Genomic DNA, 20,222 nt, shown 5'->3' with positions numbered 1-20,222 from the left:
TATGATTACTACCCTTGAGCTGAGGACAGGCGACACCGCGGCCCTCGCGCCGCCTGCCGTGAGCCCGGGCTCGCCCCGGTCCCGACGCCCCTAACCAGTCTCCATCTTCCCCAGGGCCGATGGCTGCTCCCGTCCCGAGAGACACGGAGGACACCCGCGGAAGGAGGCGGCAGCACATCCCCACACATACGCGCCCTCCCACCACCAGCAGCCCCCGTCGCTTCCCGCCGCTCCCCGTGCCGGGCAGGCGCGGCCCCTCTGCCGCCGCCCGGAAGCCGCGGGGCGCGCCCGGAAGGCGGTGGCGGCCGGGAGGCGGTGCCGGGGCTGCCACGTTGGAGCGGTCCGGGGACGGGTGAGCGCCGGGGACGCCGAGGTGAGGGCAGGGATAGGGAAATCCTCTGTTTTACGGCTGTTTTCCTCCGGTTCCTGTCGAGAACGGGGAGAGGGTGGCTGTCCCGCTGGCCGTGCGGGGTGCACCCGGAGCGGGGGGGGCCCTGAGGGGCTGAAATAGGACGCCTCCGTGAGCCGCTGAGGGTGTTCGGCGGCAGGGACTGGGGAGAGGGTCTTCTCGGGCTGGGTTTGTTTCGTGGATTAAGGCAGCAAGCTGTTTTGGGATACTCGATGCCTTAGTGCTGTGAGAAGAGGGTTTTTCACAGCTGTCGATGCTTTGGCCACGTTTTCCTGTGTTATGCTCAGTACCCATCAGTTTCCTCTACGTGTCGATGTTACTCTGCCGATGGAGAGTTATTCCTCCCCTCCCCCCCCGGTCTCCTCTGGAGAGGATGGCCTGGGTGTCTGTGGGATATCTTTGGGAAAACAGTCCCTCCGTCTGCTTCTGCCAAGTCCTAATGCGGCTCCTGGATCCGTGGCAGTGCAGTGTCACCATGCACCATTTCAGAATATCCTTTCTTGGTCTTGCGTTTCAGCAAAATGAAGCTGAAGGAAATAGACCGTACTGCCATGCAGGCATGGAGCCCTGCCCAGCAGCACCCCATTTACCTGGCCACAGGTGAGTTTTTTTGGGAAGCACGTGCTAGCAGACCCCGGGCTGTGTGTGGTGGCTGCCATGAGGGGGGTGATATTGGAAACTGTAGGAGTTAGAGCTGGAAAGCTGTGTCCTGAGGGCTGGAGTGGGGTATATATTGCAGGGCTTTGAGTGAAGTTCTTGCACTGCGATGATAAAAACATGCTTTGCATTCGGCTAGTGACAGCATGCATCCTTCTCTTTCTGCCATGGAAAGGTGACACCAATCCGAAGCACTAGTCACTTGTGGCCCCTTTGTAACTTCAGTCATGTTCTGTGCATCAGCAGGGAGAGGTACTTACCCAAAGCTTTTTCTGCTCTTACTCATTAAGAAACACCCAAGGGAGAACTATGGGAAGAAGAGTTGTGTGCGAGTATATCTAAGTAACAGAAGCCTGACCCCATCTCAGGATCCATTTTGAAAGGATGGGTTTTTTCCCCTTCTTGTGCTGCATTTGCAGTTACTGCTCTGTGTATTGTGGGTTTCTCACTGCCAGACATGCTTCCTCACAGGTACATCAGCTCAGCAGCTGGATGCAACCTTCAGTACAAGTGCTTCTCTAGAAATATTTGAGTTGGATTTAGCAGACCCTTCATTGGATATGAAGAGTTGTGCCACGTTCTCCTCCTCACACAGGTGGGCAGTGTTGTAAAAGAAAACAGTGTGGAACTGTTACATGTGTTATGTGTGGAAATGTCGCTTCATGTGCTTTGCCTGCACTTGTTGAAGAGAGAAGCTGAAGTTCAGCACTTAAAAGATGAAGGCAAGTGTGTGGAATTCCTGTTGTGGGGTAGTGAGCTGGGACTCCAAGCAAACAGCTCATGCTTTGACGTAAACAGAAAATTTTTGAATATACATGTGGACCCTTCATCTCGGGAACTCTCTGGGATTCAATAGAGAGCAAAAGAAAATGTGAAATTGTGAAAATATGGCGGCAACTCTTTGTATTGCGCCATCCTGTTTGTGTTTAGGCATTTCAGGGAGACTCCTGGAACATAACTAACTTGGGTTATGCTGTATGTGTTCATACAGCTGGAAAGCCAAATTCCTGGCTGCACAGCTCCACTTAGCTGTTAGTTCCTTACCATGTACTTATCCAGACAAATATTGTTAGCATCAGAGCATCCAGTTTCCATCTCAGCAGCACTCGTAGTAGCTCTTTGGCAGAGTTAAAACAGCCACAGTCTCTTTTTAAATGCCCTGCTTTCTGAGCAGAGCTGATGTGAACATGTTTTACTGAACTGCTCAGAGCAGGACAAAGTGTTGGATCTTTGAGTTTCTTTGATTTACTTTGTTTTAACTGTGACTGAGATTCTTCAAGACTTGCCATTTGCTTACTGAATTTCTAGAAGCACTCTTTATAGCCAGGATGCATTGCTCCTTGGAAAGTATCTCCCTTGACCAGCAGCAGAATTTGACTTTGCCCCAGAAAATTATTAAAGAGGAGGTTGAGGGTTGTTTGTTTTTTTTGTTTTTAACTAAAGATTAGATAGCAGTGTATACGTCAGGCTGTATTTTGGTTTGCAGCAAATGAAAACTTCAGGTGATTAGACCCGTAAAAGATAAATCCTTAATTGCCCTCCAAGCAAAGTTTTGCATTGCTTTTATAGAACCATGCTTTATCTTGGAAAGAGTAAAGGGCAAGAGAAAAGTAATTGCATAGTTAATTTTGGGGTTTTGTTCTTCACTGTTTCCTGCCTTTATTTTGTGGTAAGTCCTGTTCAGTCTTGCTGGTGATGCCTGGACACCTCTGTCAGTCACTTCATTTCTTGTAATCTTGCACAGTTAGATGCCGAGGCATAAAAATCATACCCAGCAATGGGTCTGTGTGATATCACAGACCAATTTCCATTTGTAGCATCATTCTTTGGTGAACCCCTGCTGTAATCTCAGCACTGGGAGCCTGAGCACTTGGCTGTTGTGGTATTTCTTACTCAGCATATGCTCTTTGAGTAGCTTTCTGCAGTATCTATCTTACCATGCTAAAGTTGCTGTGGTTTAAAGAAATTCCTTGAAGATTTCCTGGAGGTAACAAAGAGCTGAGCAATATTGCAGTGAATGCTAAGGTATCTCCTTGCTACCTTCCAGTCAATGTGAGTTTGCTTTCTGCTTGCATAAGAGCTGATAGGTGGCTATCTCATTTTATGTAGAACATATTCATTCTTTGCATGGCTAAGTGCCCAGGAATGCTGTTTTGCTTATGCAGGAAGCTAATTGAGTTGAAGGAAATTTGGGTATTTACAGATGGACGCAATAGGGTTTTTAATTTCTGGAAGTATGTTTGATTCCTTTTGAGTTAGCCTGAAAAGAGGCCATGGTCCAAGAGATGTGTCTGCAATGCTGACTCAAATTGCTGAGTTCCTGGTATGGCAGACAAAGCACTTCTACATCCAGAAGCACAGCTATAGAAAAGGATATGGAATTTTTCTAGTTTTACCTGATCCTTCTCCTGTATAAAGCTGCTCACAGATAGCAGAGGTTTTTCTCCAGACTGTGGCTGGATGAGCTTACAGCCCTTAGTTTGATTATTCCTGGTGTGGTTGGGAGCACTTAACCTGATTTTGCAGCCAGGAGACTGGAGATGTTTTCTGTTCGTGGGTTATTGGTTGTGCATGTTGTGCCTCTTGTTAATGAGCATAATGGGGACATGTCTTCCTGATGGAAGGGGTTGTACAGACACTCATCCTTAGGAAGGTAATGCAGGCAATGCTTCTCTCTGACTTTAGCTGGGGTGAGCAAAAATGGGATGTATCAACCTACAGGAAGCTGGTGGTGGACGATTATAAGACTGTGGGGCCCTCTGTGTCTTACAGGTACCACAAGCTGATCTGGGGACCTCACAGCATGACCACCGGGGACAGATTGTCTGGAGTCCTGATTGCTGGGGGTGAAAATGGAAATGTCATTCTGTATGACACAGCCAAAATCTTAGATGGAGAGGCTGAGGTAATAATAGCCCAGAAAGACAAGCACACAGGACCAGTGAGAGCGCTCGATGTCAACATGTTCCAGGTTGGTGTTTCTGCTTTCCTCTTAACATACCATCAATAGAGGAGTGGCCTATCTTAACTTGTAACCTCAGATATTTCTGCTGCTTCCCCTCCCCTGAGAAGCATGAACTGTTTTTGGTGTTTGAACGTCTATTTGTATTCAGTAGAAAAAACCTGTCCTATTACTGGCATTTCAGGATGGGAAATGAAAGTGCCTGAGGTGTCTGCTTTGTTCCTTCCCTTCAACAGTTTACCTTGTCAGTTTAGTTGATCTTTCTAGCTCTGCTTATGTGTGAAGTAGAGGTGCTCTTCAGAATGTTTTTAGTCAGTCTCTTAGCTTCTATGCATTGTACCAGTCACACAGGAAGGAATTACTTGCTCTTGTTCGTATTTCTGGTGAGATCAGTTTTCAGGTATCTCCTTTGGGGTCTGGGTAGGATCCACCTTCAAGGCCTCTAAGTATGGTTGCTTGCAAATAGGAGGCAGCAAGGAAACAGCACAGCCATATGGCCTCTTTAGCAGAAGGTCTCTCAAAGCTGACAATCCTTCCGTCATCACCAGTGAGCAGTTACTTCCTTCTAGATAGTGTGTTGGTTTTTCCTTGTTGCCACCAGCTGTGTGAGAATTCAGTTGGATTTGTTTCCTAAATAACACTTCTGTCCCTGCACACTTGCCTCCAGCAAGGCTGTGCTGTGTTCATTGTGTCCTCTCTGAATTGCTTCCTATCCCTTTCTGCCTGTTATGAACTCAGGACTTGCCTGTCATCAGCCACAAAACGTGACCAAAGAGCACTTGGTGCCCTTGGCTCATGCTGCCATGCCTGGACTTTGGCATGCCAGGTGCAGAAGTGCTCTGGATGGCTGCACTCAGTGTGTGCAGGGCAGGAATGACCCACTGTCCAGAGCAAAGCTCTGTGGTGGCCATAACTGTAGCACTGCTTCCTCCTCTGCCCTGTATCTTTTCCTATGTCCTGAGCTGACGGGGGATATTCATGGAGTCCTGCAGATCTGATGCGTCCCAGCAGCTAAGACTGGGAAAGCTGATGCTGAAAATACTCTTAATGTCTATTAATGTTTCTTACAGACTAATCTGGTGGCCTCTGGTGCTAATGAATCTGAGATCTATATCTGGGACTTGAACAACTTTGCTACGCCAATGACACCGGGAGTGAAGACACAGGTGCCAGATTTTAGTTTATTAAATTCTCCAGAGCAGACTCATAAAAAGATGCATGGCAGATTGAAATTTGCAGTTTTAAAGCAGTCTCAAGGGCATGGAGTGAGGGAAGCCTCTTGAAGTCCAACTTAGGTAGTAGCTGCATACCAGGGTGACTGGATGCTGCTGCTTTTGTGGCTCCTGGAAAGCAGTGTCCTGGCTGTGCCTGTAAGTGCAAGTGTGCATGGGTCCATGCAATGAGTGGTGTGCTCTGCTTCCCCTGCAGCAGCCCTGGATGTGCTGTCTTCTTTATCCCACAGTTTAAACCTGCAGTTTTGGCTTGCTGCACAGGCCAGCCATGTCTTCATGTTGCCATTTTTTGTTTAGAAATAGTATTTGGCCAGGGAAAAGCTGTAGTGTTCCCTTAATCTTTGAGAAATGTTGCATTTTATCAAGCAACAAGCAGAGTCTCTCAGGTTACACTCCTTTTCAAATACCATAGTCATTGCATGTCTTTTAGTCTTCCTCTGCATGTTTCACTGCATGCACAAATCTGAAGATGGTGAAGGTACACAGAATAAAATAGGAGAAAGATGAAAAAACAGCTACTGGGAAGTCAGATGATGAGACAGTAGGTTTTGCAATTACCTTGGTGGGTTTCAGGGAGTGGTTTAATTGCTATACTCAAGGTCCAGTGTTTAGCCTGTGTCTCTTAAAGATGTTCTATGGGGAAAAACAATAGTCTTTTGTGCATTTTGGCTTCTGAAGGAAATGGAAGAATGGGAGGAAGCTGTTTCAATGCAAATGTGCTTCTGTTGCTGTTAGGAAATTCCACAGAAGTTCATGATTACTGGAAATGGGTTTATTACTGCATGATAATTTGGAGACAAAAAAGTGTGCAAATGGGATGAGAAGTAATCTTCAATTTAAAGATTTTTAGTTTAAACTCTGTGGGATTTGGTTACTTTTAGTTCAAGTCATTTACTAACATGTAGGCATTTGAGAGGATGCTTACCTTAGAGATCCCTGTAAAAGACTTCTGTCCAATAGTGATTTTTTTTTTTTTTTTTTTTTTTTTTTTAGACTGGGAAATCTTTTAGGCCATATGCATGATGATAGCTAGAAATAATAGGGCAGCAAGAGCTGGGTTAATATGACTTTTAATTTTTGGTCTAAAAATAATTGGGGATAGGGGGCAATAAAAAACCCTCATGTAATTTCTCCAAGCCAACTTTTTTTTTTCCTAAATAAAAACCTAATAGTCCAAGACAAAAGAGTAGTTCATATGTTTGGATATACTTTCATGGGGTACTTTTCTGTTCTTGAAGACAGTTTTGCTTAGTCTTGTTTTAATAACTAAGCTGTGATACTGCAAAGCACAAAGTAACTCCACAGAGAAATTCTAACACCTTATACATCAGTGTTCTCAGGTGTTGTACACTACAGCATGTGTAGAAAGGAAGCCAGAACACACCCAGTAGATGAGGCACTTTCCTTGCAGATTTCTCGCTTAACAAGTGCTGAAAATGGCAGGGTTTGAGTCTCCAGTGTGGCAGGGTTGTGACAGGCTGTTGTGTGTGTGGCAGCCTCTGGAGGACATCAGCTGCATTGCATGGAACAGGCAAGTCCAGCACATCCTGGCATCTGCCAGCCCCAGTGGCCGAGCCACCGTGTGGGATCTCAGGAAGAACGAGCCCATCATCAAAGTCAGTGACCACAACAACAGGGTGAGTTCTCTCCTGCAGCTGCTGGGGGGCTTGCAGAGAGGTGTAGGGATGGGTCATGGCATCCCTTCTTATGTGACAGACATACTGAGGCCTGGCCCAGTTTGCTCTTGAGAGGATGTTTATGCAAGAGGAATTGCCAGCATTATAAATTAAAATAACCGGATGCAGACTGAAGCGAGGTGAGGCACTCAGATGTCCTGTCAGAGTGATGATTTAATTTTCAGAAAGCACTTGCTGATCTGTTTGGGGCTAGCACAGAAAGATTTTTTTTTTAATTGAATTTGCCACAGAGAAGTGTGGCATTGAGCAGGTTACATTGCCTCCTATAGTAATAACCACCATGCCAGCCCTTTAGGCAGTGTAAATGTAAAAAAGAGCCTGTTCAACTCATGGAGAGTGACATATTTGTATAATTTTGTATTGTTTTAAATAGAATATTGCTATAACAAAGCCCAAAGATACAGCAAGAGTTAAAAATGAAACTTAGAAATGGGTGGTTGTGAAGTAGCTGTTTCCTCACTGTATTATTATTTTGCTGAACTGTGTAACTTTCAGTGTTTTCTGTGTTTGTTGCCTGATATAACAGCAGCACAGTAGGCTGTCTTCATCATGTAGTCCTGTGATAGTGTTCTCATGACAATAACTTCTGTCTAATGTTGGCTTTTATTAAAATAGCAATTAAAATGGTAGGGGAAAACGTTTATATGGTAAATTTTAGTGTTTTCTTACATTAAAACATAGGACTGTAAAAAAGTCAGCGTGGTGTAACCTCTCTGAGAGGACCTTGGAAACTTAAGTGCAAGTCTTCTCATTCACAGAAATAAGGAGAATATCCCAGTCTGAATGCAGTCAGAAATAATGCCTAGAAACACAGCTGCAAATTCCCTTGTGGCAGTGTTTTACCATGCAAAGACATATTTGGTCAAGTTCTCGTATTCCTTGAGCACTGCTCAGTTATGTGATGCTCTGGGTCAATGTTGCCCCTCAGATGCACTGCTCAGGCTTGGCATGGCATCCTGAAGTTGCCACCCAGATGGTTTTGGCCTCAGAGGATGACAGGCTGCCTGTTATTCAGATGTGGGACCTAAGATTTGCCTCCTCACCACTCCGTGTTCTAGAAAGTCACACCAGGTAAGAGTCTTACATAGCGTGGTGTACTCCATGGTGTTTGTGATGTTGGTGACTGTCCTGGTTTGTACATATCACTTCTTGCTGTTCCCCATGAAGGAAGGTTCTGGTGGTGGTGGCAGTTTCAGCAGCAGGCAGTGCTGTATGCTGGCTTGCTGACCCTGCCAGCCCTGTGCCATGAAAGACTTGCCTTTCCTGGAGCTTGGTACTCTGAAAGGAAAGAGGCCCCAAAATTAAATACATAAACCCACCAGGCTGCTGGAACAGTGAAGCTACTAGTTTGTTTCTAAATTTTTTCAGAAGAGGAAGCTAAGGAAAAAAGAATTAGTAGTGGTTGATTTTGGCTGAATAATGTACTAAAGGTGCACCCAGGCAAATGGGTGGATTTGTACAATTTCTGTGCCACTGAGTCCCCTAAATGCCTTAACGTTAGGTATAATGGGCGATTTTGTTAAACTTCTTGTCCCTCCTCTATTGCTGGTAAAACTTTCCTTATTGCTTAAATCCAATGCTTGATGTAAGAAGGGAGAACAGTGTTGTGGCTGCTACCAAAATTGCTGCCAGTGGGTTCTGCTGACTTGAATGTCTTGCTAATAAAAAGCTGAAAAGCTTCTTAGTCACTGATCTTGCCTATTGGTTTGCACACTGGATATTAGTGACACTGCAGGCAAACAAACTATATTGTTACTAATGCCTAGGTTCTCCCATATGACTATTGCATTTAATTTTCAGATACAGTGGCTTCATCTTTATACCTTTTCATGCAGAAAATAGAAAACATGTGTTTCAACAGAACAAGGCCTGATAACATTGAAAAATTCATTCTCTTGTAAGACAAAGGGGTGGAGAGGGCATTTTGACATGGGATACTGAACTTGTAAATATGCTTTATTTATCAACATTTTGCATTTAAATTAAGTTTTTTATTTATTGTGGCTTTTCACACAGGGGTGTATTGGCCATTGCTTGGAGTATGGCAGATCCAGAGCTGCTACTTAGCTGTGGGAAGGATGCTAAAATCCTCTGCTCCAACCCTAACACAGGCGAGGTACTGTATGCATACCACTTAAAAAAAGCCAAAAATGTCTGTCCAGAGATGGCACAGGCAAAGCATGTGTTTCTGCACTTGCGTTCCTAGGAATGATGCTTCTGGGGGATGTTGCTCCCTATCCTATTTTCTATATGTGTCTTCTGAGCTTGTTCTGGTGGTGCAGGATTCCTGCCTGGTATTGTCAATATTGCACATTTGTCCTTGCAGCTTCTCTCTTACTGAGTAGTGATGTCCCTGTTCATTATAAGAGATGGAAATGGATTCACTTAAACTAAGTATATGCTTTCTACTCTTTTGTTTTGGGTCCAGTATGGCTGGATCATTGTTGGAATTGCCTTTTTCTTTTTGTAAGAACTTTATCCATACAGGAGCATTTTTATAGGTTGCCATGGTAGTGGCAGATGAGTGACAGTCACTCAAATGTGCTCCCACCCCACCCTTTTGAGCCTGGGGATACCTTTCAAAGAGAATGCAGATCTGTTTTTCAGACGGTGTTTGTCCCTACATCAGGAGAAATGTTTCAGCCATGATGGCCGGCTCCTTGCCTCCAGTGGGCAATAATAGTGGAGTGGGAAGTGTTTCTGAAATTTAGACATTGGTGCAAAAGCTGTACAGTAGTAGATGGGTTATCTGAGCTGGATCCTGAGCTGTTAGGAAGTTTCTACATGTGTTTGAATCATGCTGCATGCTTTTATTAAAAATAAAAACTGGTTCCTTAGGAGACAGCATTTTGCTGACAAGCTAGCATTTTGTTCTTTGCGTTTCTCCTGGTTTACAGTTCAATGTCTGCTCTAAGGGGACTTGTCTGTTCCAGGGCACAAGAGGCTGTCTGCCCAGGGTGCAGGTTTTACCCTTTTCAGTTTTCCTGTGAAAACAGGCTTCCTCCATGTAGTGTGTGGGGATACCTAAATCAGCTCTGAATAAGCTAGCATGAATGTCAACAGCTTACAGTTCTCAGTAGGGCAGCACAGACATAGCCCACCTGGATCATTTGTCCTGTGTGGATGAAACATAAGATTTAATTGGAGGAGAAGGAGATAAAGCTGTGGTGTGTGATAATCTGCTGTTTGGAGATCATCAGGGTTTGCCCACTGTTAGTGTGTATGGGGATGTGGAGGCTGCTGAGGAGCAGGAAGAACAGACCAGTGTCAGGGCACATAAGAAGATTGTTCCTGTTGGGGAGGGTGCTCCATGAAAGCTCTGATTTGTTGGGCTTGGTTTTGCTCCCCAGGTGCTGTACGAGCTGCCCACGAACACCCAGTGGTGCTTTGATATCCAGTGGTGCCCCAGGAACCCTGCTGTGCTGTCTGCAGCCTCCTTCGACGGGCGCATCAGTGTCTACTCCATCATGGGCGGCAGCGCCGACAGCTTGAGGCAGAAGCAAGTTGACCAGGTGTTGAAAATTGTTCAGCTAAGAATAGGGTCAGAAAGGGGGGAACAAAATATGGGATGTCTTCAGTGGCTGTCTGCAGCCCTGCTTGCAGGAGTACCACTTCAGCACAAATAAATGTTCAGTTTATTTGAGAAATGTCGCTTCTATTTTTTTCCCATTTGTGTTATCAAAGCTCTCCTCATCTTTTGGGAACCTCGATCCATTTGGCACAGGCCAGCCCCTGCCTCCCCTGCAGCTCCCCCAGCAGACTGCCCCACAGAGTGTGGTGTTGCCTCTGAAGAAACCACCCAAGTGGATCCGGCGACCCATGGGAGCATCCTTCTCGGTAAGGAGGAAACAGGGATGGGCAGGGTTGGCCAGACAGGTAGGGAGATGGTGCTGGCACCTGCTAAACTCCTTGGGAAGGGGGGGAGTTCAGTGTGGTGCTTCATTTTGGGGGATCTTCCTGTTTGTCATCATAGTGGGAGATGCTCGGGGCAGCTTCCACACAGGGCATTTGGGACAGCAAAAGCCTGACCAAAATGCTTGGGAAAAAGAAACATTGCTGAGAGACATTTGTTTGTGTTTCGACATTAGGGCTTTGCTTTTGTTTCTGTGCAGTTCTTGCTTTAGAGGAAATCAATATTCTTTGGGGGAATGAGACCAAACTGGGCAAGTATCTGAGAATTCATAGCTTCAAACTTCACTCATGTGGGTCAGTGTGGTGGAGAATACTCAGGTTAGCTTTGATCAAGGTAGCAGGAGTTGCTGTAGCAGCACAAGGCTGGGTTCCTCCATGCTGGTTGTTTTGCAGAGGAGCCAGCTGAGGGGATGGCAAGCTCTGCTTTTTGCAGTCATCTTCTCCTTGACTCCACTTTTGGCTTATTTTCTAAACCCACAGGCCATATATTTGGGAACTTCTGGAGATTTTAGCCTGTCCATTTGAATTTGATTTCTCTGCTGCAGTACTTCTCAATTTTCAGCATCGTATGTCTGCTTATTCATGATCTGATGCAAAAATTAAATGCAATTTTCTCCTATCAAAGAGAAGTGATGTTGCCTAGCCACTGACTGTTGTCATTTTATGATGTTGTTTATTCCCTTATTTGTCCTGGTTTCCTAGGAGCCAGGTGTCAGTCCTTTCCCTGGCTAGGCTTTTGCTTTTTTCTAATGTGGGTTTTACTAGACTGGCCTGTGTAAATTGACTTTGAGCGATAGAATGAAATACTATCATAAGCCCCTGCTAATTATTTTTTTGTGTTTATTTTACTTCTTCAAATGTTGTCACAGCTTACTGCCTCTCTCTCAGTAGAGTTTCAACTGCTAAACAGCCTGGCAAGAGTTTGGCAGACATCATGCTTGAGCATTTATTTAACAATGCATAGGTTTCTGTGGCAATTGCATTGCAATATCATGAGATAAGCTACTGATGCTGGGTACTTATAGACCCACAGTTCTAGCTCTCAGTTTCTGGTCTGTCTTTTGTCTGAGAAAAAAAATAGGCACAGGAATGGCTGTGCTTATAAATCCTATTAAATGTGAACCTACTTATCCAACAAGCTTCTTACATGCATAAAAATATGGTGTGTGTGGGGAACAAATAAATAAGCAGATGTCAGGACTGTTCAGTTATTGGACAATAATCATATATATATATCATAAAATACATTTTCATACATGCTCCCCTGCTGTATACTTGTGTTTTCACCTACTGCATGTGTGCTTCAATTCCAGTTTGGAGGCAAGCTGGTGACATTTGAGAATTCCAAGTCTGCGCAGCAGCCGGGCATGGAGCAGCAGCAGCAGCATCCCCATGTCTATGTGAGCCAGGTTGTCACAGAGAAGGAGTTCCTGGCTCGCTCAAACCAGCTGCAGGAAGCTGTGCAGTCTGAGGGCTTTGTCAGCTACTGCCAGAAGAAAATCGACATGGCCCTGGCTGACTTTGAGAGGAATGTGTGGGCCTTCTTAAAGGTAACAGGGGGTCAGCCCTTCAGTAGTTCCCCACGGACTGGGAAAGCCAGGATGTGGTTCTTTCTGCACATCTAGCTGAAGAAGTGCTGGGGACCAAAAGCTGCAGGCTATGGGAATGGTGCCCATGATCCATGTCGCTGGAGGGGGCCCACCAGAAGACAGAGGGTCCTCAGGACCAGGGGTGTTCGTAGGGTTTGTGAGGAGTCATGGCAAAGCAAAGGTGTGGGTGAGGTTTTTTATATTCCCCATGAGCACATATTTGTACTCACCAGGGAGCTGGTGAGAAGGATTAAAGCTTTGGGATAGCTTTAGATGGGCTTTTCACTGCTCGCTCTAAGCATTTAGAGGTTTCCAAGTGAAGCAGATAAACAGCCTGTTCACCTACAATAACCAGCTGGAAGCCTTGCCCACCTGCTCAGGAGCCCAAGTCACTGAAGATTTTTTGCATTTCTCTTTATTACATTCAGTCTACTCAGTCACTAAATCTCACTGGGTCATTCATGTCAGTGAGGGAGAAAATGAAAAATTGTGAATTGCAACATAGCCTTTAACTTTTTAAAGGTGAACTTCGAAGAAGATTCACGCGTTAAATACCTCGAGCTCTTGGGATACAGGAAGGATGATCTGAGGAAAAAGGTAAATGTGTGATACACAAAATAAATAACTTTGGAGTAATTTCAGATTCTTACAGAAAAGAGTTTGCTCTGTTGGGTTTTTTCATTAGTTGTGTCTTCTTGCAATATGGATGTTCAGTGGAAATGTCAGAGCAGGCAGCAGACTTCAGAGGTGTGTCTGCATCTGACTGTCTATTGCTGATGTGAAATTCTCACTCCCCAAGAAGCTTTGGTATTTATTGACTCAGGCTATTCATGTGACTTTGCTAATCGACATCCTTCTACTTGAGCATTGTGGATCTGCTTTTAAACTTTGTGGTTGAAGAACACGTCAGTATTTTTTCATTAACTAGGAAAACCTGGACAGTCTTTGTTTGTGGGAGACATAATTTATGTTTGAAAGGAAAAAAAAAAAAAAAAACAAGCCCAAAGGTAAACGTGGTTGCATTTGGAGAAGCAAAATTCGTATTAACAGGAAGCAATTTGCACATCATTATTGACCTTTCTTGCCATTTGGAAGATTTTTACTCGGTGTTACAGGAAGTTACCTGCTGTGCCTTTTTGGCTCTGTTGTTTGCAGTTGTCTACCCTGGAACTACCTAGTATTTCTTCAGTTCTGTTTCAGTGTATTTTAACATTTGACTCATTTTCAATATATCAAACTAATGTTTTATTTTCAAAGATTGGCTCCATTAAAGTGTCATTGTGCTCACATATTAAATGTCCTTCAGGGCAAAATTAATATGATTATGGAAAAAAAATCACGGTTTTAATAACAGTTTCTTCTCAGCTTCTAAATATTTGTACAAAGGCAAGCACAGCAAGGGTAATCCTGTATTTGAAAAGCAGCTTTCAATTGGAAAATCCAGTTGAAATTTAGTAGTGATTCTGCAGAGTGGCTTCATGAAATTAAAGCCCACTGCTTGCTTTTGCTCTGGGTTTTATATGCCCTGTGCATGGGGAGAAGCTGGGAAAATGGGAACAGCTGAACTGGGTGGCCTGGAATGCTGGGTCTGTCCCATTATTTCAGTATTTAGGGAACAGATGAGAGCAACTACAAGGTCCTGTTCTTATGTAGCTGTTCTCGAAAACATTCCATGTAGAAGTTGAGTCCATGTTTTTTTGAGTGTCAAGAAGCAGCACAGTACAGCTCATCTGAAAGTTTGTGATACTTGGATGGAAAGCTCACTAAATCACAACTTGGCTTTCCTATTATTGGTGGCATTAGGAAAGTAAATCAGAGATCACAGGTTTCAGCTTCTGGTTATAAGTTGTTAAGAAAGTGGGAAGGGTAGGTTACAGTCTTAAAACCTGTTATTCTCATGCAAGCCAAGTCCTGGATTTCTCATTTTTATGGTAAACTAGCGATTAAAAAAGAAAGAGAACTGTCTCCAGCAATTTGAGCTCAGCTCTTTACACAAACCAGCCTACAAGGGTAAAATAAAGCCTACAATACAAAAAGCAGTAGATAATTTTAGGAGCAATGTGAAACCCAGGCTCCCTGATGCTGAAATAATATGCAAACTCTATACATAAAATTGCTGGTTTTGAGAACTCTAATTGAAGCTGGAGTCATGATTTGCTTTGCAAAACAGTAGAAACTGGGCATTTTAACTTTTTTTTTTTTTTTTTTTACCCTGGAAAATCCTAGCCCACAGCCAAGTGCCTGATGTACTTGAACCCACAGCTTCCTGACAGGCTCTCTGTTCCATAAGTATTGTCACTGTTTCATTTTCCCTGACCAGAGTGGACAGAGGGTTTTGTTCTTCATGTTCTGACACTGCTTTTATTCATGTGATTTCCGGTAGCTCTAATGAGGTTTGAGGCCCTTGAGTTAACAATTAAAGGTTTAAAGGCATAGGGCAGATTTTGTTTCCATCAGAGCTCAAGGTGCAGGGTTCTTAGCAGTAAAGGCTGGAAAAGGAAATGGCTTTAATTTTATGTTAAAATGTCTAATTGTATGTTAACTTGTGCAAGCAACATAGTAGCTACACTTGCCAGTTTTGCAGTCTTGAGAATTTGGTGCCTCTTTAAAAGGGTATTTACTTAAATTTTTGTTGTTTTCTAGATTACATCTGCCCTGAATAAAGAAGATCTTGCAGATGGTGTTTTGGGAGAGGTAAGCAAAGACATGTATGTAACTCTGTGGTCAGTTTATGATGCCATGGTAATTTGTAAAGTAAGAATAATTTTTCTTTCAAAGAAAAATGATTTGTGACCAAATTCACAAATAATCTAGCATGTGGCAAGTTCCTACATTGAGTAGGATGAAGGTATTATTAAAAAAAAAAAAGGCAAACAGCCAGGTCTTTTCCACTCAGGTGTTCCCCTCCTTTTCCAGTGAAGGGCTCTCAGTTTTTAATTTTAATATGTGGTCTCATTGGTGTCCCTCCACCTGTGAGGCAGGGCAGAGCCTTGCTACCTGGCACCTGATCTCAAGAACAGCAGCACCTTCATCAAGCTTTAAAGGAAGCAGGACTGGGAGTGTAGTCCTATAATTCTTCCTGCAAGAGTAGTAACTACAGTTCAGGCACTGCCCACTGTAATTGCAGTGGCTTGAGTCTACAGCAGGACTGCAGTGCTTCTGTGCCACAGACAGTTTTCAGTCATCTGTAGCTGCCTCATGGGGAAGAAAGCTTTTCTTGCATGTTTTGAGGCAGCTAAGATGAAAGCAGCACAAGGTAGTGTGTTATGACAGAGCAAGGAAATAGGGGCCTCTACCTTGTTTATGATTCTCAAGCATATATTGCCAATGCATTTCTGTGATTTTCAGTCTGGTTCTAACTGTTGGTTGGTGGAAAGGTGACTGTACTCTGCAGTGCAAAGTATTTATACCTCTTTTGCTGGTGGATTTTTATGGCATCTTCTCTCTGCTGAAGGCTCCTGCAGAATCTGATGGATCTGTGCCAAACAAGGGGAATGAAAGCCAGTCTACAGAAGAACAGTTCTTGGGAGAGGTATCTGTTGCCCTCTAGACTAACCCTGCTGACCTCCCCTGTATTTACTTTGTTCCCTTTTAACAGCATTTCATTGGCTTTTTCTGCTGCTGAGGATATACAGAAATACGAAAAATCATTTATTATGGTAAAACTGGAGCCTTGTTGAGACTTTTTGCATCTGCTTCAGGCAGTATGTTCTGCCAGGTTTATTACAGGCAGTTTGTGCTCAATCATGTCAGCATTTGGGATCCTAAACCATTTGAACAGCATTGTTTTCAGCCCTGTGTTTTGCATATGCAGACAGTTCTCTAATTAGCACTAAGGACCCTGCCTCTGCCTTAGGAGGTGTCACTAGCACTGAAAATAGTGTACTGCTGTGTGAACAGGCCAATTTCATTCTTCCCCATTCCCTCAGTCTCCCTTTTGGATTGGCATTTGGGCTGGTAGCTGTGCTTCCTGTGCTTGTCTGCAGCTGTCTGTGGAGATGGGGACAGTGGTTTAAGGCTCATGTGTGTTGGGGTAGTGCACTTAACTCCAGATAACAAACAGCCTGTTAAAGGCACTAAAATCAGAATGCTCTCCTTGGTTTAGGTGCTTGATTGCTTGTTAATTCTTTAGTGGCTGACACATGGATCTGACAGTGAAGGGTTTTGCTGTATGCAGCCATGAAGATACTGGATGTCTCATAACAAATGTCTCTTCTAGGAGAGAATTCACAGCCAAACATGACCTTAGCCTACCTAAATATTTGTGAGCCTGGCCTGATGCCACTGGTGATGCATCAAAGGCATGCTGTCACATAAAGTAACTGGATGGGCACATTTTTCCTGTGGTAGTCACAACATGCTCTCAACCATACCAAACACACATCTGGTGTTAGCTGACAACAAAATCGTTTTCCAGACGCTTTTCACAAGCCAAACATAAAGCTTGTTTCAAACTTGCTTCCCCATCCAAGTGAGTGTCTTTGGTCTCCTGTGTTCTTCAATTTAGCAGAACAAGCAGGGTGTTCCTGAACTCCATTCATGTATTGGAGCATTGGCTTGTGAGGAGGTGGTTTGGGGTCAGGTTCTACACTCAGCTTAGGCTGTGCTGTGAAAATTGATGATGAAGAGGACTTCACTTTCGATACTATTTTTATTATTGACATGGTTTTTTTTAAATCTCAAAATCCAGGTACTTCCATGAAGTGGTCTCTGCCTTAATTCTGGGGGAGTTTTATAAAAAAAGCAGCCTGTGTCTACTGAGCACTCCTGTACTGAGTGCTGCATTGGACTTCTGTGTTGAAAATTGAGCTTGTGTTCATGTGTAATTTGCTTAATTAAACTGAGGTGTATGTCTAGTGCAGAGGGTTTCAAGGATGAGCTGAAATTTGAATTGAAGCAAGGTGGAACTTAAGTAGTATTAATGGTAGACTGTTCTTGGTAGGGGTTAAAGCTGAAAGAAGGAAAGAAAAGCATTCTGATTTTTCTCATTGTAACTAGAGCTTTGGTCAGAAGGGGTTATGTGTATATGGGTACAGATGCAAGTTGGTATCCAGGTGTCTGGCTGCTGGTACTGGTGAGATAAAGGAAGTTTAATTGGTAAAGCAATGAAAAACAAGGAATTAATTCAGTGCTTCCCATGAGCAGGCAGGTTTTCATCCCTGAGAAAGCTGAGCTTGTCAAATGTAACAGTGGTGTGGGAAGAGAAATGCCATCACTGCAGAAGTCCCACTCTTTCTTCTCCCTCCAGCTTTATATTATTTTGAGCATGATGTTATATGGCCTGGAATATCCATTGGGTCAGTTTGGGGTCAGCTGTCCCGGTTGTGTCTTTTCCCAACTTCCCATACACTCCCCACCTCCTCACTGGAGGTGCAGTAGGAGAAATAGAAAAGGCCTTGGTTCTTTGCAAGTGCTGCTCAGCAAAAGCAACAACATTTCTGTATTATCAACATTGTTTCCAAGACAAATCACACAAACTCATACTGGCTACTGTGGAAAAAAAGTAACTTTACCTCTGCCCAAACTGGCACGCAGGCATAACCTTCCCTAAGTTAATTGTCTCTGAGTTGAAGGGTAGTCTGAAATTCTAAATTTAACTTGCAGTGCAAGAGCCATATGGTTTTAAAATGTGTGTGTTTTCAAAGTGTTTGCATGATCTCAGAAATTATGCTTTTCCTTTCTTTTAGACACCAAAGGACCATAAAAAAGAAACTGAAGATTTGGGATCTGCAAAGACAACATTTAACATTTCTGTTAGTGGAGGTACAAAAAAATCCTTTATTGACTTCCTTGTGCTGTTATTTGTAAGTACTGATGTTGATACTGATGTTCCAGTGAGAAGGCAAAATCCGCACAGATAATGAAGGATTACTTGCTGCTAACTGCATTCTCACACAATCTCAAGGCACTTGAAACCACAACTTGAAGGAAGGAAGTTATACAGCACTTGTGTACCCCATTGCTGACATGCAGCTGCTCTGAGTGATTTCTGATATAAAAGATGACACGCTTGGTCAGGCATGAAGTGCTGCTTATACAGAAACTCCCAGGGGATCGATCTTGAGTAACACAGAAGCCACTGACCCCTGTCGAGGTTTGAGTTTTTATGGTACCATTCAGATAGTTGCTTTCGAGGCCATTTAGACCTCTAGGAACTTGCTCTGTCACAAGGTAAGTAATGCTTGACAGTGCCCCTGTGGCATGGCTGTGCCTGTGTGTGTTTGAGGCTGGAGGTGAAGGTGAGCACCCTGTAAGCACCTGGCCAGGAGGGGGCTGTTTTGCAGACAGCCATGCTGGTGTTGTACAGCCAGACAGTGTCACCTGCTGCTGCATCTCTCAGTGGCTTTTGTGGCAGCATTTGCAAGTGCACCCCTGTCTCGTTGCAGATGTGGATGGGCTGATCACGCAGGCTCTGCTGACAGGGAACTTTGAAAGTGCAGTGGATCTGTGCCTGCATGACAACCGCATGGCCGACGCCATCATCTTGGCCATTGCCGGTGGGCAGGAGCTTCTCTCCCGGACACAGGAGAAGTACTTTGCCAAGATGAGGAGCAAAATTACTAGGGTATGTGTTTTCAGGTCAGGAGTAACATGCTCATATGCCTTTGCCAACTCCCTTTTTCACCTTAAAAAGTTTTCTTGGCATTTTATAGGTTTTTTTCCTGGCAGATGTTAGTAAGCGTTCAAGTTGGTAAGACCTTGGAGTGGAAGGATTTCTGTTACTTTTTAATGCCTTGATAAGGGGAGAAGAGGCACACCACTTGAATATCATCTACTCTTTATCCCACTTTCAGTGTCTCTGAGTTGCAAATACACTAATGGATTCTCAACAACAGACAAATACCAAAAGCAGGGCACATTTCAGTCTGCTGTTCTGTCACATTTTTCACACATGACCCATGCTCAGGGCCAGCAGCATTTTGTTGATTTATGCCCATGATCAGTCTTCACAGATTTTGCTGATGCTTTGTTTTACTGCATGCACATAAGAGAGAGGAAAGTATACCCAGGGGAGATTAATCACCTTTTGTCTAGGAGACAGCGTGTTATGGCCAGGTGGTTATTGTTATTTTCAGCTTTTTGCAGTGCTAGGGGTTACTGATGCTGCTTGTGCAAATCTTTCTTTTTTACTACCAGTATGAGAAAGTAGTGACAGGAAGTTGAAACAGGAGAAGTGGCTTTAAAGGAACAATTGGTTTAGCAAGGGTGGCAACTTTTAGAGGAATTTCTTTGCTGTAGTTCAACCTTTGGGAAAAAGTGTTTTTATGGAGAGCTGACCAGTTATCTGTGCCTATGCTGACAGGCAAACATTGACCTTGTAGTTAGGATGTTGCATTTGTTGTTCAGGTAGGTTTTTTCTTTTCTGGTCCCAAACTGCACACATTTTGCTTGTTCAGCTATTTCTGAGCTTGTACTCTTGGCATGAGAAGGGCTTTGTTCACTAAAGGGCAGCACAGCTGCCAAATCTGTCTTTTGTCCAAAGCAAAATAACGGGAGGTGGGGTTTTAGAAGGAAGAAACTGGAATTTCATTCTGAGATCTGTGCAGAGGCAGCCTGTGTGGGTGGGTAGAGGGTAGGGTTACTACAGCCAGCACAGGCTGATTTTGCTGCCAACTTTGCTGCTTTCTTTATGCAGCCTTTTCAACTGCCCCTCACTGGGCAGCTTGAGACTAAGAGTTTAAAGCTGAATGAAACAGTTTAACAAACAAAATTCATACATCTCCCTGGGCATTGTGTACAACACTTTATAGCTAAATACTAGGT

General features: G+C 44.0%; 1 protein-coding gene across 1 annotated transcript in view; it reads left to right on the top strand.

Annotated features, from left to right (window-relative positions):
* The first annotated feature begins 356 nt into the window (after nt 1–356).
* The window catches only part of SEC31A (SEC31 homolog A, COPII coat complex component), a 39,117-nt gene continuing 19,251 nt past the window's right edge, over nt 357–20,222 (top strand). Inside the window, exons 1-16 of the mRNA XM_062493046.1 lie at nt 357–373; nt 927–1,009; nt 1,538–1,661; nt 3,839–4,037; nt 5,099–5,194; nt 6,757–6,897; nt 7,886–8,028; nt 8,974–9,073; nt 10,308–10,469; nt 10,642–10,794; nt 12,183–12,419; nt 12,981–13,055; nt 15,102–15,152; nt 15,913–15,990; nt 18,146–18,221; nt 18,845–19,023. Coding sequence (XP_062349030.1) covers nt 931–1,009; nt 1,538–1,661; nt 3,839–4,037; nt 5,099–5,194; nt 6,757–6,897; nt 7,886–8,028; nt 8,974–9,073; nt 10,308–10,469; nt 10,642–10,794; nt 12,183–12,419; nt 12,981–13,055; nt 15,102–15,152; nt 15,913–15,990; nt 18,146–18,221; nt 18,845–19,023 — 1,893 coding nt within the window. The 5' untranslated portion in view covers nt 357–373; nt 927–930. The remainder of the gene's footprint in view (nt 374–926; nt 1,010–1,537; nt 1,662–3,838; nt 4,038–5,098; nt 5,195–6,756; nt 6,898–7,885; nt 8,029–8,973; nt 9,074–10,307; nt 10,470–10,641; nt 10,795–12,182; nt 12,420–12,980; nt 13,056–15,101; nt 15,153–15,912; nt 15,991–18,145; nt 18,222–18,844; nt 19,024–20,222) is intronic.

Source organism: Cinclus cinclus, chromosome 5 (assembly GCF_963662255.1).
Source record: "Cinclus cinclus chromosome 5, bCinCin1.1, whole genome shotgun sequence".
Lineage (NCBI taxonomy): Eukaryota > Metazoa > Chordata > Aves > Passeriformes > Cinclidae > Cinclus > Cinclus cinclus.
This window is presented reverse-complemented; position numbering and strand designations above follow the sequence as displayed.